The sequence below is a fragment of the Vespula pensylvanica genome, chromosome 17, assembly GCF_014466175.1.
Source record: "Vespula pensylvanica isolate Volc-1 chromosome 17, ASM1446617v1, whole genome shotgun sequence".
Lineage (NCBI taxonomy): Eukaryota > Metazoa > Arthropoda > Insecta > Hymenoptera > Vespidae > Vespula > Vespula pensylvanica.
Window position 1 is genome coordinate 2,447,729 of NC_057701.1, and position 18,479 is coordinate 2,466,207.

At 34.0% G+C, this 18,479-nt stretch overlaps 1 protein-coding gene across 1 annotated transcript in view; it reads right to left on the reverse strand.

The window, feature by feature from the left end:
* Positions 1-13,046, reverse strand: part of LOC122635102 (mucin-5AC-like) — a 14,038-nt gene extending 992 nt beyond the window's left edge. Inside the window, exons 1-11 of the mRNA XM_043824914.1 lie at positions 12,340-13,046; positions 11,710-11,862; positions 4,816-8,973; positions 3,851-3,967; positions 3,663-3,743; positions 3,386-3,577; positions 2,774-3,310; positions 2,566-2,634; positions 1,061-1,814; positions 726-940; positions 238-576 (exon numbers count right to left, since the gene is read on the reverse strand). Of these exons, the coding sequence (XP_043680849.1) occupies positions 238-576; positions 726-940; positions 1,061-1,814; positions 2,566-2,634; positions 2,774-3,310; positions 3,386-3,577; positions 3,663-3,743; positions 3,851-3,967; positions 4,816-8,973; positions 11,710-11,862; positions 12,340-13,026 (7,302 nt within the window). The 5' untranslated portion in view covers positions 13,027-13,046. The remainder of the gene's footprint in view (positions 1-237; positions 577-725; positions 941-1,060; positions 1,815-2,565; positions 2,635-2,773; positions 3,311-3,385; positions 3,578-3,662; positions 3,744-3,850; positions 3,968-4,815; positions 8,974-11,709; positions 11,863-12,339) is intronic.
* Between the last annotated feature and the right edge of the window lie 5,433 nt (positions 13,047-18,479).

Consider the following 18,479-nt stretch of genomic DNA (forward strand, 5'->3'; position numbering starts at 1 on the left):
AAAACTACGTGCTTAGATACTCTTACATAGATCGTAAAATTGAAAGTCTAATAATTACGAGCTTAGAAAGTCTTAAGGAAATAGGAGTTAATTCGTTTTTAATAATCGCTTGAGCAATTTCTCGATTCCACTTAGAAACTGTTGCACTTGTCTTCGTATCGAAGGAAAAGAAAAAATAAATAAATAAATAAATAAATAAATAAATAAAGAATTAAAATAAAAAAAAAAAGATGTTACCGTAATGGCAGCACCGAGGAACTGACTGAACGCTCTGGTAGCACCAAGGGCAACGTTCACAACCTGATTTCTAACACCATCTCCAGCTAATCCGTCATTATCTTTTTGTGATTCTTGAACTGGATTACCAAAATTAGAGAACCCACTGAACAATGGTGGTGGATAAGTCGAGCTAGGTGACCACGTTGTCGTTTGAAGCCTTGGCCTTGAAGTCGTTGGTCTTCTCGTCGTCATCGTGGTACTCGTAATTGGCCTTGAAGTAATACTCGTTGATGTAGAATAAGGTCTAGATGTACTCGTGGTTGTCGGTGGAAGCGAAACGAGATTGTTGTTTAAGCTCTAAACAAATAAATAATAAAGAAAAAAAAAAAGAAGAAGAAGAAGAAGAAGAAGAAGAAGGTTCATAATATTTTTTCTAAAAAGAAAAAAAAAAAAAAAAAGAAAAAAAAAGAAAAAAGAATTACTCGTTATTCGCGTATCTTACTTACAGCTAATTGTAACTGTTGTCGAATATTTGTAGCTGGTGTCGAAGGTTCGATGCCCTGAGCCTTCAAAAGGGCCGCTAAAAGAGCCGCGTTGTTGATTTCAGGAGAGGACGTACTTTTGACTAAGGGAAGTTTAGCTTGACCGGATAGTATCGCTCTCAAGAAAGCTTCGTCGTCTTCGATCGACGTTGGAACAGGTGTAACAGGTTTCTTCGTATCTGTCAAGAAAAAAGAAAAAGAAAAAAAAAACAAAATGATGAACAAACAAGTGAAGAAAAATCGACCGATTCGATAGACACGAGTCTCGGATTACAAATCTAATCTCAAACATATCTTACTTGATTCTTGAATCGCGTTGAACAAAGCTGATAAGAACTTGGCATCGTCCTCGGGCGAATAAGTTGAGCTAACAACGTTAGGTAATCTAGGATTTGGATTGTTCAATAATGCACGTTGCGTCGTTGTCGTACTGATCGGTTTTGTCGTCGTGTTAGGTTTTGGAATCGTTGTTTCTTTCACGGTATTAATTACAATCTCAGAGACATTGACAGATCTAGATGTTACGGAAGATTGGGTCGTTGAGACTGGCCTTTGAGTGATCTCGACGATTCTCGGTATTGTTTTTGTTTTCGGTTTAGTAGTCGTAATTTTAGTTACGGGTTTGGCTGTGCTAGTGGGCCCAAAAAAGTTACCACCAAAGAGCGCTTGCAACAAGCTTGCACCAAGACCTTGAACCGGTGGAACTGTTGTGCTCTTAGGTTTCGTTGTAATAGACTTTGCCGTGACAACGATAGGTTCTTTGGTCGTAGTGGACACAGAAGCGCTATGAGTTTGTGCACTGGCTGATAGATCTGCGATTTTAACAGGTACTTTCCGATTAATTCCAGATTCGGTGGTAATTTTAATTGATCTTGAGGTTGACGTAGAAGCGATCGTTGAAGGTTTCATAGTGGTGGTGGATGGTAACAAGTCGATGATTATAGGTGCGGATGACGACGACGAGACTTGTAGTGAATTTGGGGATGCATTGGCTAATTGAATAGCTTTTGGTGAACGTGTAGGTCCAGCATTACCCAAGGCAAGAGATAGGATCTATAAAAGAAACAAAAAAAAAAAAAGAAAAGAAAAAAATAAGGTATATACGTTGATAATTATACGTGTCGTAAGTGTTTTATGAGCTTAATAATAACAGTTATATATATATATATATATATATATATATATATATACTTTTTTAAAGTTATCACGGTGTTAGTTGAAAACAAAGTATATTTTGCATATATTACGATGATTCACAGCTATTATTTTAGTTTAAAGAAACACGAGAAAGGAGTTACATTAGATCGGAAATATCTACTTTATAGAATATGTAATGGAAATAAATACTTGGATTATTCCAAGTTGGTACTCGAAGTAAGAACGAAATAAGGATTGTGCAAATGGTGAAAGGAGAGTTCTTGCATTATAAGTTTCTCGCTTCTCGAGCTGCACCGCTCGATTAGCCGGACGATAATTACCATCCACTTTGCGCTCTCCACAGCTTTATTAGTTAATGATGACTTAGGAACTATATATCTATACCTTGTGTTTTTGCTCGTACATACGTAATCGTTCTGTTAGCCTTTCCAGAGTCCATTAAACGTTTTATCTCTCTCTCTCTCTCTCTCTCTCTCTCTCTCTCTCTCTCTCTCTCTCTCTCTCTCTCTCTCTCTCTCTCTCTCTCTCTCTCTCTCTCTTTTCTGTCTCTAGAACTCCTTCTCTTTTTGTCGTTTGTTGTTTTTATGATATTTAAATTTAGATAAATTATTTGAAATATTATATATAATTTTTTTTATCTATATACCTTATTGGCTAAAATCTTTTCCACTTCGTTCAGAGTTTTTTGCGTAGTTGGGGCATCGTTAGGCTGTAACTAGAAATATATTTGCTATCTTTATCCATCTACGTCTATTTTCTTTTCTTTTCTTTTTCTTTTGTCATTCAAAAAAAAAAAAAAAAAAAAAAAGGAAGAAAGATCTTAGGATGGAATAAAAGACATTTAGTTCACTTACAAGTGAATTCAAAAATGCGAGATCGTCGAATGTCGTACCAAATGCGTTTTGTGTTCGCATATTTAATGGAATATCATTGGATAATCCGAATGGTGTCGTTTTCAATGAAGTTGTTGAGGTTGAAGCCTGTGTCGTTGGAGCTGGTGTAGTTGTAGTTGTTGTTGGAGCTGCTGTGGTTGTTGTTGGAGCTGCTGTGGTTGTTGTTGGAGCTGGTGTAGTTGTTGTTGGAGCTAGTGTAGTTGTTGTTGGAGCTGTCGTCGTCGTTGTCGTCGTCGTTGTTGTTGTTGTTGTTGGAGCTGGTGTTGTCGTTGTTGTTGTTGTTGTTGTTGTTGTAGTTGGAGCTGGTGTAGTTGTAGTTGTAGTTGTAGTTGGAGTTGGCGTAGTTGTAGTGACAGTACTTGTTGTTGGTGCAGTTGTGGTAGTAGACATTGCAGCGGTGATAGAAGAAGACACGATACCAGAAGCTGGTGTAAAAACTTCTACGAATGGACTTACAGGACGTGCATCGAACATTGGATTACCTTCGCTGGAGTCGTCCTAACAAGATAAAAAAAAAAATTAGGAAATTGAATTGGTCAGGAAGAACGAGGCTTCATTCGAAGTGTCCTATACCAAAGTGTTCGATGCGATCGATGCTGTTATTACTGGGGAATTAGTTGTAATTCCAAATATCTGATCCAAAGGATCTCTCCATGGGAATCCTGGAGGTGCTGTTATCTGACCACCATTAGATTGATCGTTCAACAAATTGTTAAAGGATTGTACCATTCCTGAAGTCGATGCTGGTCCTTCGTTCGCTGCACTCTGTGTAACGTTATAATTTTTGTAATACAATCGTAATAATGTATATATATTTTTTTAATTGGCATTAACATAACATGTCACTTACTGCAACTGAATTTATGTTGACACTGACAACACGTGGATTGGTGTTTGGTGAACCATTAGTCCAATAATTAACGAACCTATCCTATTAATAGTAAAACAAATTCGATGAAACATTAACGTAACAAATCCTATCGTATTTTATTAAAGATTGTCTTTTTCTTTTTTCTTTTCCTCGCGTGTTGCCTTTACCTGTCCAATGTAAACCGAATTCCGTTGATCTCCAGATTGCCTAGATCTACTAGCTTCATCCCTTTGTCGATCTTGAACGATACGACCGGCCCCGCTAATACCATTTAGTCGAGATCCCTAAAAACGAAGAAAACTTATAAATATTTTGTAATGATTCATCAACAGACGCAAAAGGTTCATCATATCATGTCAAGCGTAGCATTAGATATATCGAAATATGACCTCTAGGTGATTAGGTGAGTAAAGTGGGTGCTGTGAGGGTGCAGAAAATATTTACAAAAGTGCCAACAAGAGAAAAGAAGAAAGAAACAAAATAAATAAATAAATAAATAAATAAATAAATAAATAAACAAACAAAGATAAAAGAAAATCAAAAACAACGATTAAGAAAAAAAGGATGTAATATGTACAAGTCTTTAGATAACTCGACATCATGTTTCGATACCTTTGCCTGTTGAAAAGAGAAGTCAATTAAATATTATAATCACGATGGGCTCATGGAGTTCTATGGGAGAAATTGAACATATTTTTAAATTCAAATCCGATTGCTCGAGATCTATATACTATATACAGAAAGAAGGTATGAGAAAGAAAGATAGAGATTAAATTATCAACGCATGCTTTCGCAGTGTCACTTTGATTATCAACGCTATTGACAACTTGGGTTGACATTAACAGTGACAACTGAGAAACTATTAGTCCAGCCGCGAAATTATGTCAAAAATTAAATATAAGCGTTAGTACGTTACTTCTAGATTATGCTGCTGTCGATTATCCAAATATACTTTTATATGTTTCTTTATTTCGCAACAACAAACAAACAAAAAACCAAAAAAAAAAAAAAAAAAAAAAGAAAACAACGGCAGCAGCATCGAAAATGAAAATTACGATCTCGAGCAAATTTGATGAAGATCATCGGAGAGATTTATGATGAACGAAGTTTAATAACTGTGGGATAGAGATACCATTGTATTTGTGGTCGCGAGGCTACCAGGGGTACCAAGTGGGCCCAAGAAATCGGCTCCACCTCCGTTTGATCCGGCGATCGCGTTACCAGTAAGTCCCAAATCAACGGTGCCAAAGTTTTGACCATTTGTCATCGGGTTGCCGACGGGTCTACGATTATTATAGTAGTTCGGGGCTTGATATTGATTAAAAGTGCCTTGGTTAGCCTGGTTATAAAAGAACACGGGTTGTGGCCTGTTAGTGGTAGTTGTAGTGCTAAGAGAAAAGACAACCTCAACCGGATTGCTTGGTGGATCTGGTATGATCGTGCCATTTGGGAACTTCCGGACCAATCTGCCATCAGGGTAGATACCAAAAATGACGTATGGGCTGTCAACGTTTCTAGCATCGATTAGATTATCCTCTGGGCGTTTCCTGACGATCGTTTTATTAGGATATATCCCGTATACGTGATAATCCCTTAATGGAACTTTGGTCGACGAGCTAGGACTAAATCTAGGTGCTGGAGTTAGCCTGCTACCACCGAATCGACCCAAATACGGTGTCGTGAAACTAGTCTGAGTGGTAACCGGAGTTCGAACTGATGAAAATGCAGGCATGCTCGGTATAGTTTGAGAGATAGTGGTTGGCATGGTAATGGTAGTCGTAGAGGTTGAACCCGATGCTGTGGTTGGTGTTGTTTCTGTGGTTGAATCCGTCATCGTTGTTTGGATATTCGTATCCATTCTGGATATCGAATCGGAAGTTTCCGGCAACGATGTAGTAGATGTTGGCATGCTCGTTGATGCTTCGGTGGATATCAGATTATCATTTATATCAACGTTATCTTCGGTAGTAGTATCAGGTGGACGATTGGTAATCGAAGATGACGGTGTCGTCGTGGTCGTCATCGTTTCCGTCGTCGTTGTCATCGTCGTCGTCGTCGTCGTTGTCGTGATTAACGTCGTCGTATCAATGGAAGTCGATGTGCCAGATGGAGAGGATTCAGTGATCAAGGAATTGGAAGAGTCTGACGTTGTTGCTGTTGGAGACTCTGTGATGATGGTGGTGGTAGGAATGATGGTGGTATCGTTCGTTTGATCGAATTGCATTGTTCCTGAGGCTGCCGTCCCTTGGGCAGTTGTTGGCGTAGCATCCTGCAAACGGTCAATATCAGTTGGAATGGTGTTCATGAAGTCAATGGGCGATGATGGGGGGTCTGTGAGCATTATCGTTGTGGTTGTTTCGATTGCCTGGTTAGTGATGGTAGTCCCAGTAATATTCGTTAAATCCAACAAATCTGTATCGTTTGTTAGTAAGGGTGAGTTAGTGGTTACCTCTGCATCGTTAACAATCAATTCCGTCGAGGTCATTTCAATTGTTTGGTTAGTTCTGTCGATATCGATCGATTGATCAAGAGCCGGTTCTGTTGTTATGTTTTCGGTAATAATTATTTCAGGGGATTGGCTCGTTACGATATCATCATTATTAGCTACCAATTCCGTTGTAGCTGTGGGCTCTGTTACTGTAGCGGTTGACATGGGCTCGGTTGAAACGAGATTAGTACTATTACTGCTATCGTTCGTTACACTCGACTGGGTCAAAAGTTCGAAGTTTTCGGACGATAACGTTGTTTCTGTTGGGCTAACAGTTGTCTGACTATCAATATTTAAAGGAGTCGTTATCGGCGACCGATCGTCGTTTACCACAGTGCTGGTTGTCGATGATTCTGTTACCATAGTTGGGGTAGATGAGATCGATATATCTATACTTTCTACAGGGGTAGTTATCTGGGTCTGGGCCGTAGTCGATTGAAAATCATAACTGAGCGTCGTCAATTCGATATCAGCAGTAGAAACTGTCGTCGTTTCTCTTTCCTGCGTAATACTCGTAGAACTCTCAGTTATATTCTCAAAATCTTCATTCGCGACAGTTCCTATATCGTTCTCGATGGATTCAGTGGCAGTAATAGTCTCTAAATTTTCTAACGTCGTTCCTAATTCGAAACTTGTCGTATCATTTGTCCGAACGAATTCCATTTCGTTCTGAGTTACGTTAAGGGCTAAACTATCGTCCAGAATTTCGGTATTAGTAATCGTTGTTGGGCTTATGGGAGTTGATTCTATCTCATTTTCAGATAGGTCGACTGTTAAAGTAGTATCTTCTTCAGGTTCTGAACTGATCGGTGCTGTCTCTACCTGTTCTGATGGAACTTCGGTAGAAAACTCTTGTACGTTCTCCGTTGTACTATCATTAAGGAAACCGTCGTCAGTATTATTCACTGTTGTACTAGAATCAGTAGTCGAATTATTTTCAATATCTTGCATATTTCTTTCCAAATCGATTGTGCTGGAAATATTGTCCAATATAGTTTGAACGGAAGTATCGTTCATGGCTTCCGAAAACAGGGACTTCGCGATTGTCATTAATTCTGTGAGTAAGGTATCATTAAGGTCATTGCTAATAATGCTTTCTACGGTAGAATCTTGCAAGTTCGTTGACGATAAAGTAGTAGTCATTTCTGTTGTTGTATTAATGGGGCTCTCTGGGGTAATATTTACACTGGATTCATTCTCAGGGCTTATCGACGTTTGACTTTGAGTTAGCGATTCTACGTCCAATGTTAAATCAGAGCTTTCAGCGTTAGCTGTTGTGCTCGAATCTGTAGTAGAACTAGTTTCAACATTATCCAGGGTATTTGTTTCTGAATCGGTGAAACCTACTGCTTCTTGAGTAGACACATCCATCGATAAAGGTGTGGCTGTAGTAGTCTCTCTTAATTCTGATTGGACATCTCTCGAAGATGTGACATCGTCAGAAATTGTAGTAAACTCTTGTTGCTGAACTACGTCTGCCATCATCGTGGTACTCTCAACTTGATTATTCAAACTGGTATTCGACTGATCGAGCGTTGAAGTTGGTGTCTCGGCTGTTGTTGCACTTGGAGTCGTTGTTAAAGCAGGTGATAAGGTTGTATCGATCGAAGTAGTCGTTAAAACAGACGACATGGTTGTTTCAGCTGGAGTCGTTGTAGTTGGAGTCGTTGTTAAAATAGGTGACAAGGTTGTTCCTGCTATAGCACTTTGCAAACGTGATAAAATATCTTGAGCAAAGTCTATCAATTTCGTTCGGAAAGTTGTTACTATTGGTAGATCAGTCGTCGTTATTCTTATCGTCGATGTTTGATCATTCGATTCGCTGCTACTCGAAATTACACCAGACTGCTCTATCGTGTTACTCTCGATACTTTCGGTGGACGTTTCAATGGGAGAGACATTAGTCGTAGACATGGTAGATGATGTTTGCGAAGTTGTCGTCGATTCGGTAGTGACGATAGTTGTGGTGTCCAACGGAATCGAAGAACTTTCAACGTTTTGTGTGGTACCAGTTGATACCGTATCAACGTTATTGGACATTTCTGTAGTACCTGATAAATCTAACGAACGATTCTCACTCGATGATTCACTCGTCATCGCCATGGTAGTAGTAGACTCCATGGTACTAGATAAATCTGTAGTGGAACTCATTGTTCCGGTCAAATCTGACGACTGGGTTACAGTAGTTGTAATAACATCGTTCATAGGGGTCACTATCATAGTACTAGGTTCCATTGTAGTAGTAGAAGACAAACTGTCCGTAATAACGGGGGTAGAAGAAGACATAGTATCCATTAGATCTGTACTAACTGGACTTTCCTGTGTCGTTGACGTATCCTCAACAACACCAACGCTCGTAGATAAATCGGTAGAGGTTGTCATGTTAGTTTCTATCATCGAATCTGTAATGGTGGACAAAGACTCTGTGGGTTCAACGGTCATGGATACATTTAATGACTCGGGTAAACCATCCGTAGTAACAGTGGGATTCTCCGTGTCCTGGTTTATGTTTTCATTCGATAGATTATCCGGTTGGGTCGTGGTATTGTCTGGGGTCTGTGGGCTCGCGATCTCTAAGTTGGGACTCGTGTCATTGTTAGAATTGGCGTTGGTGCCATTGGTGCCGTTAGTTGCGTTGTTAGAGTCTACCTGTGTTACAGTGTCATTAAGTTGTTGCTGTTGTTGAAAATTCCCTTGCTCGTTTCGGACGCTAGCCGATTCCAATGCTTGATAGTATGTTAAAAATTTCGGCTCTCCAGGACTGGAAATATCAATAGGCGGTGGTAGTACCGAACCAATGTTCTGTAATCAGAAAATTAAAGGTGCGTGCAAGTGCTATACATATTGAAATTAAATGTGCCGTGCTATATATTAGAGATATTTTAATATACATATACATATATATATATATATATATTCTTTTTTGTTTATTTACAAAATTTCACGACACGATTAGCTGTAAAATAAAATGTAACAAACGTTCATTAATATCGATCGATAATATGACATGGTTAAGCCAATTAAATGAGCATACACCATCTCTTGGTAAACCCATGAACTAGATGAGAAATAGCATGAGCTAGGAATACCTTAGAAACATTGCCTGTTACTATAAAATACGCTATGATATACTCTATGTCGTCGGTTATACCTGGCAAACTCGTTCTTGAGGTTAAAGATCTCTTTCTCTTTCTCTCTTTCTCTCTCTCTCTCTCTCTCTCTCTCTCTCTCTCTCTCTCTCTCTCTCTCTCTCTCTCTCTTTCTCTCTCTTTCTCTCTCTTATATGGCTATCTAGGAAACTGGACGTTCACTTATAAGACTTTTTCCACTTCTATAAAATATCTTTAACAACTTTGAACATTAACCACAGATGTCTCCAGATTCAACAAAATTCTTTATTAACAACGTGATCTATTCGATCAAATTGAATTCAAACTTGAACGTTATTATAGTGTTAAACTTTTAATTTAATTTATTAATCTAATTGTTGAAATTTGCTTCTAGGAGTACCATAAGAAAAAAATCAAAATGTGTCATTAATATCAACAAATTCCTCTACTTTTTGACATGTTAACTTACAAAGCTGACCTCGATTCGTATTCCGCATATTTCCTTCTTCCTATAAAACTCAATCTCGTAACACCTACACCATAGTCACACGTATATATATATATATATATATATATATATATATACATATATAGAATTCATATGAAATTCATGTATTACGCACACGATATCTTACTTTCACCATCGTTAGAGTAATAACGCGGAATGTTAAAAGAAATGGAACGGGAAAATCATCATAATATTTTCTATTATATTCAGGAAGAATGATCATTAGATAATTATCCTTGATAACTTCATTAAATTTTTGATGATCTAAGCGAAAAACTAAGAAACAAAGTAATATTACAAAAAAAAAAAAAAAAAAAAAAGAAAGAAAAGAAAGAAAAGTTTTTATCGAAGAAAAAAAATACGTACAGTTGGTAATTGTTGAAAGATCTAAATTAAAAAAGAAAAAGAGAAGTAAATATTTTTGATTATGTGATTAGAATAAAAATTATATAATTTTATATATATATATATATACACATATAGTTATAAAGTGAGGACGAAAAACTATTTACCGCGTGCAATGCAAGAAGCAGTAAGTTTATTACAAAAGAATATATACATATGTATGTATATATGTATGTATGTATGTATGTGTTGATATATATATATATATATAATTAAAAATTTTGTGTAAATAAAAAATTTTCAAACATGTGACGTGAATGTGAAAGATAAAAGTGTTAATATCTACGATGCATTTGTGAATATATATATATATATATATATATATATATATATATAAAAGTGTGTATATATATATATATTTATATAAATGAATAAACAATAAAAACCCTTTCCGTTATTTATTTCCTTTTCTATTTTAATCCTCTTAAACTTGAACTCCACGTGCAAATTATTAATTAACAAAAGTTTTAAAAGTGAGAGGCAATATTTTTTAAAGGTGCTGCATGCTAAAATGTGAATGAGTGTAGTATATCTGTGTATGATAATACCGAGAAATCATATCGAAACTCTAATAACTATAATGAATATCATATTCACGATCACACATATTATAATAAAACAAAATAATATATATATATATATAGATATATACCACAACCTACAATGAACAATTAATATATACATGTATAAACATATATGTATATATATATATATGCATATATATGTATGTATGTATGTACGTTTATATATAATTAAAGAGAAAAGAGAAAAATGGCAATGCTGTAAAAAGAAAAAAAAATATAATAATAATATAATAATAATAATAATAATGATAATGATAATAATGATAATAATAATAATAATAGTAGTAATAATAATAATAATAATAATAGTAATAATAATAATAATAATAATAATAATAATAATATAAGACAGGATTAATAATTAATGGATATAACGATTTTAACGAAGATTATTCGTATAAAGGCTCTCCGAATTGAGAATTCCATTGGGGTTGTTAGTGATACCAAGATCAGTTGACCAAGATGGCGGCGCAACACTCTCCAAATCCTCCTTGATCTTCGTGGTGAATACCTTTTAAGCACAGAAAAGTAATGGTCACGTGATTCCACCTAACGTTCATTCAATCATGCGGAACCAGCCTCAAAAGCCATTCGGTCGTTTATTTTGTTTTCTCTTTTTCTTTTTTTTTTTTTTGCAAACAATTAATTCCCTTACCTTTTCATTAATTTCGTTTTGTTTTTTGTTTTCTTACTTTTAATTCTCTATTTCTTTTTTTTTTCCTCAAATAATTTTTTACTCTAACCTGCCACGGTGACGATCTAACAGCCAGCTATTATACTTCGATAGCGACACGGTATAGTATTCTATTCGTGAGAAAAGAAAAAATAAAGCGTGCGTGTGCGAGTTGTAAAAGAAAAAAAAAAAAGAAAAAAAAAAGGAAAAAAAAATGATAATGCATAAAAATAATAATCAACTTGTTGTTTGTCTTACCTCTATCGGAGTTATTTGAGTTGTCGAAGAGCTAGTGATCGATGGTACAGTCGGTTGATAACCTGTTGGCTTTCTAACAAACAATTCGGCTCCTTTGTACCTAGCACTGAATCTTGGTGGTGATCCGTTTGGTGTGATCCTAGGTGTAGAGCTCTATAAACGATAATGACAAATATTTTCTATCCAATACGATGCAACAGCTTGATATTAGAATCATTATTAATTAATTATATCAATCGTAATTATAATTGTAAAAAAGAAAAATAATAGTAATTATTATTATAATAATAAAGTCATTATAATTACAAGTACAAGCGCAACAATTGCAATATTTAAACTGAAATAACCGGGAGGTAAAATAATTTTGTTTCAAACAAAACTTTACGATTACGAATGTATTACAATTATTATTATTATTATTATTATTCAATTTACTGGACAAAAAGAAAGAAGAAATTAGAAAAACTATTATCGATCAAAACTATTATTAAATAAATATAATGAACATAAATAACATTCCTATAAATTAATTCAACCATAACGATAGCCTTTGATGACAAATACGTTGCATAGAAAAAAATAGGGAAAAAAAACGACCAAACAAACAAACAAACAAACAAATACACTTACTCCGTTGTTAACGTTACTGTAAGACTCAGCAAATATAGGTGTCCTGTTACCCAGAGAGCTGAGAAGTGGCGCTACGGTGCTGCGTAGTTGTTGCAGTAGAGTACTGTTACCACTTAGAAAGGCACTTCTTGTTGGATTGAAGATGTTACTTGTTGTACCAGTATTCCCATTGCTGCTGTCGGTAATACCAGTATCAATTGGATTGGTATCGTTGGTTATCCTAACGCTAACTTGCGGCTCCTGCGGTATCGATCGAGTTTCGATCGGCGTTGAACTTTTCAAGGTCGCGTGATACTTGGGCGTTTTAGGGGTGATCGCAACACCCTGCGTATTGTCGACCTTGTTTGTCGTTTGTATGAGCAAAGTAGTAGTTGGTAATTCGGAATGTCTACGATACGTAGCCGTTCTTGGTCTGAACTCTCGTCTTTTTGATGAGGACGACGACGACGACGATGATGACGATGATGATGATGATGACTGGGTCGATGTTACCGTCGTAACACTTTTCGAAATTTTATCGTAAGGTCTCAAACTATCGATCTTTTTCCTACTGTATCTATTAGTAACCGTAGTTGTCCTTGACGTTGTCTGCCGTGGTATCTCATTCCCATCGACAATGTTAATCCTCTCCCTAAATTTTTTCGAATAACGATCATTAAAGTTAGCCTTGGTAACACTGTTCAACATTCTCGGTTGCTTCTTCTTCGTTCGACTATCCTCCTCCTCCTCCTCCTCCTCCTCCTTCTCCTTCTCTTCGATCTCCGACGATGATTGTTTCTTTTTCGATAAGATCGTCGAGGTGACTGACGTTGAACTACTAATCCTATTTGGATCATCCTCTTTACGTGTATCATCAACGTCACCATCGTTGGTGTCCCTTTCGGCGAAAGATTTATTACGTCTTGTTAACAAATTTTTAGACTTCGATCCCTTTATCGTAATTCTTGGTGTCACGTTAAAACCTTTCCCTAATTTGGTTGTCTCGGTAGTCGCTAAATCTTGAGATTTCGATTTACGGATCGACGAGTCTTTCAATATCGATCCATCGATCATCATCGAGGACACTTCCTCCGTAACTTTGGTCACTGTCTCAACAACGTAATTCGATGTGTCTTCGTCAATCGATATCGACGTCACCGTTCTCTCGGAAACAACTCTACCCTTTTTCTGACGAGATTTCCAGGATTCTTGATCAGAACTATCACCCGTTTGATCTTGTTTAACGTTAAGAATCTTCTCCGATTTCCTATCATCCTCCAAACGGCTGCTCCTAGTTGTAACTTTGTCCAATTTACCGATCTTATTAATTTCCTCGGTAACCGACGCGTCGGTTGTCGTTCTAGATTTCCCTGTTGAGTCCAAAACATTTTCTTGTTCGTTCAATTCAGGCTTAACCAATCTCCTAGCTAATTCCAATTTCATTCTTGATCTTTCCGAGAACAAAACGCCGGACGTTTTTTTTCCCTGCAAGAAAAAAAAAGAAAAATATCCAAAATCGATCCAAATCTTTATCCATCGTAAGAGCTTTGTTCTTGATCATTTTTTTTTTTTTCTTTTCTTTTTTTTAAGATAAGATAAAAGAAACAAACAGAGATAGAGAAAGAGAGAAAGAGAGAGAGATAGAATGTTAGTTAATCGGTTACCCTGGTTATAACGAAGAAAGTATCCATCTCCTGAAGAAGGAATCCTTCTCAAGGTCAGTCATAGAAATTCTCTAGGTCATTTGAGATGATGAAGATCGTCGAGAGAGACTTTTTCGTTCGTTCGTTCGTTCGTTCGTTCGTTCGTTCGTTCGTTCGTTCGTTCGTTCGTTCGTTCAAGTTTCCTATGATCTTTTCGACTACTAATCTTTTCGACTACTAACTCGAATAATGTATGTGTGTGTATGTATGTATGTATATATATATATACATATGTATGTTCGTGTGTGTATATTATAATTGTATATGAATATGATATTGATATAAGAGATATATGTAGATATATATGTATGATATGTAGATATATTTGTATAGTGATATCGTAGTCCTTTTAAAGGAAGAAGATGAGCCCGATATAACGTAGGAATGAATAGATCCATCTTGCCAGCTGACTGACAACTTGTTCGAGCCATGACTTCGTCGAGCTGGTCAACAACTGAAATTTTAAGTTTTCTTCTTTTTTTTTTCTTTTTTATCTTTTTCTATGATTTTTTTTGTTGTCTTTTTTAATCCTGTGCTATCAAATCGATGTAAATAAACGTTCATGGAAACTTTACTCTTTTTAACTATTCCACGTATTCTAAGCTTTCTAATCCGAAAAGTATGTATATACGTGAATGCATTAGTCTGTTTTAACGTTGATCGGATCGATCAAATATTCGATAATATTATTTTATATCATTGAAATTCTAAACTCTAACAGAATAATTGTTATTTTGAGTGTTATCACAGATTCTGTTCGATATTTTGTAAATATTGAATCTCAACAAAACTTGAATCTCGTGGAAATAATGCAGAGATCGAAGATCAACTGTTACGATTGATTTTCTTGTTCTAATAAAATTTCTAATCTCGAGTAAATGATATTATATATATTTTATTTCGACCGGTCGATTTTGTTGTACTTCAAATATTAATTTCCTTTTTTTTTTTTTATTTCAAACAAGTAATGTATATATATATATATATATATATATATATATATATATATATATTTTATATCGATGTTATCGAATTCGTTTAGTATCTTGTGATGAAAATTTTGTGATTGATTTTATTCTATTACAAATTCTAATATCTCTAATGTTCATTCGGTAATACCAATCGATCTAACTTTATAAAACTATCATAATCATTGACATAGTTTTATTTTTAAATTTTTAATCGAAGAAAATTCTGTAAAAAAAATGTTAATGCTTTCTAATACAGATATCATCTACGTCTTTCTAATGTATTAATACTAATTTCGATCTAACGTTATCACAAATAAAATATACAAATGTCTTAGAGCACTATTCTAATATCATTGACACAAGCATATACCATTTCATACAAAAACAATTTCTAATCTTTCTAATATGAAGCACGTACTACTTAGAAGCTAATCTCGTCTAATGTTTGTACAAAACTAAATAATAATTTTGATTCTAGCTTGTCTTTGTACAAGTTTAATGACTATGTAAATGAAATAATGATCATAGATCAATGATCTATGATTTATCTCGTGCAATTTCCTTTTATATCTTTTATTTTTCTATTCGATTTTGTTGTTTTTAAAGATGCATTTATCTAATATAGCAAAAGTAATATTTAGTTCGTGTTTAATGATCTGTGATCTATGATCTATATATTAAAATTTCTTTTCTCTATTTTTTTTTTTTTTCGTCGTCATTATTGTCGTCGTCGTAGCTGCGTTTGCATGTGCATTTATCTAATGCCGCAAGAGTGATATGTTGTTTATATTTAATGATCTACGATCTATGATCTATCTAGTGAAATTTTCTTTTTGTGTTTTATACTTTTCTTATTTCGTTGTTATTGATGTTGGTTGTTGTTGTTGTTATCGTTGCGTGTGGATTTATTTAATGCTGCATAGAGTAATATCTCCTTTGTATACAATGATCTATGATCTATGATTTATCTATTAGAATTTCTTTTCTGTATTATTTCTTATTTTATTTCGTTACTGTCGTCGTCGTTGTTCTTTTTGCGTATGCATTTATCTAATATAGCAAAAGTGATATTTTGTATCTATTTAAAATGATCTACGATCAATCTACTGGAATTTCTTTTTTGCATTTTTAATCATTTTTTATTACGTTATCATTGTTGTTGTTGTTGTTGTAATTATTGTCGTTGTTAGTGTTGTTGTTGTTGTTGACGTTGATGTTGGTATTGGTGTTACGCATGCATTTATCTAATGCAGCCGAAGTGATACTTTGTTCGTGTTTAAAATGATCTATGATCTATCTATCAAAATTTCTTTTTTGCTTTCTTCATTTTTTGTTGTTGTCATTGTTGATGTCAGTGTTAGTGTTGTTGTTGTTGTTGTTGTTGTTGTTGATGGTGGTGGTGATGGTGTTGTTGTTACGTGTGCATTTATCTAATATAGCAAGAGTGATATTTTGTTTGTATTTAGTAAAAGCCTGTCAGAGTGACTGTGAGAAGAGATAAATTTTATAATTCGTGCGATTTCGAACGTTCACTTGCGTGTCAATTGTCATGGTCATCGAGTACATATATAGGCTACCTTGTAAAAGTAATACTATCGATTGATCAAGAGAAAGACAGAGAGAGAGAGAGAGAGAGAGAGAGATAGAACGATCTACGATCAACGAAAGCAATCGAAAGATTATTACAAAGCATATGCCGCCATTCGCCGCCATCTTTTTATTAAAGAATTAAAAATAGAAGTCTTGTTTCTTTTTCATTTTCTTTTTTCTTATTTCTTTCTTATTAAACGTTTCTTTTTTCACGATATATGTATCATCGGAACGATCCATAGATCAATAGGATACAACTTTTAATACCTTTCTAATCTACATTTTGAAACAATTTTGTTTTGGTGTACTCGTTCTAAGAAATCTAATTAATTCTCTATTTGAAATAAGAAATATTAATCTTAACAAACTATCACGATCGCTGATATGATGGATCAAGTTGTCTTTATTAAGTGAAATGTTATAAAAAATGAAATTGTTGTTTTTTTCTTTCAATATTTTCCCTTTGTTTTCTTTTTCTTTTTCTTTTTTTTTTTTTGGTTTTTTCTTTCTATGTTGTTCTAATATTGATCAATCTAAATTTATTAGAGATTAAATTACCGATGCAGATTTTAAACGACTCTCGTATTTATCGAGCAGACGCGATCAATTGTTTTTATTATGTATAATCTAATTTTATTGATAATAAAAAAGATTGCTCTTAAACAGTGCGACTAATTTTTGCTGGATTATATTTTTATGATAAAAAGATTTGTCAACTTTTAACAAATACATTTTTTTCATCTGAATTATTCAATCAGTCCGATCAGAAATTTAGAAAAAAAAAAAAAAAAAAAAAGATAAATTTTATGTAAAAGAATATACAATAATCACTTAATCCTTTTTGTTTGTTAAATAAATTTTATTTAGTTATTAAATGTTTTGCTTAGTTATTAATATAAAAAACTAATTATATAGTTATTAAAAAAAAAAAAAAAAAAAGACCGACTCTTTTACCGTTTAAATAATTTTTCTTTTCGGACTAATTCTATGCAAAACCTAATTCTATAAGTAACAAAAAAAAAAATAGTGACATAATTAATTCGTCTTTTATTAAATAAAATTTCGTTATAATAAAAAAAAAAAAAAAAAAAAAAAAGTAAACTTTCTCCGACGCAATTCTGTTCTATATATACGTATATAAATATATATATATATATATTTTTTTTTGTTCTAATGCATTCATAATAATCAAGCTAAGTATCTCGGAAGGAAAATATATTAATTCTATCCAGCTGTCAATCACTATGGCCCGACTAGTTTTTATTATAAAATAAGTTAACTTTCTCCGTAACTATTTTGTTCTCTACGTTCTTTTCTAATGTATTCATACTAATCGATCTGATTCCATTAAAAACAAGAATCTATGCGATTATTATAATCACTGACACGATTTATTTCTATTGTTAAAAAAAAGAAGCTCGATAAAAAAAAGTTTCTAACTATTTCCCTGATAAAATTATATTCTACGTCTTTCTAATGCGTTGATACTAATCCCGATCAAACATCATCACGAATCAAACGCATTCATTTTAATCCGATATATTAATCTAATAAAAAAGCACAAAATTTTTTAATCAATTCTATTACAAATATTAATAATAATAATAATAATAATATGACATAAATTTTATATATGTATATACACATAATTTCATATACATATAATACATACATGTGTACGTAGATTCGATACATTCTTTTTGTTAATATAATAATTTCTATACTTTCATTTAGAAAGAAAAAAGATATATATATCGATCTAATAATTCGAACAACAGGATAATTAAATCAATCATTAAAAAATTAAATCATTCGTGATCAATGATCATCTATTTCTCTCTCCTAGAATCTTTATATTTCATTCCTAAAGAATATTTAAAAAAAAAAAAAAAAAAAG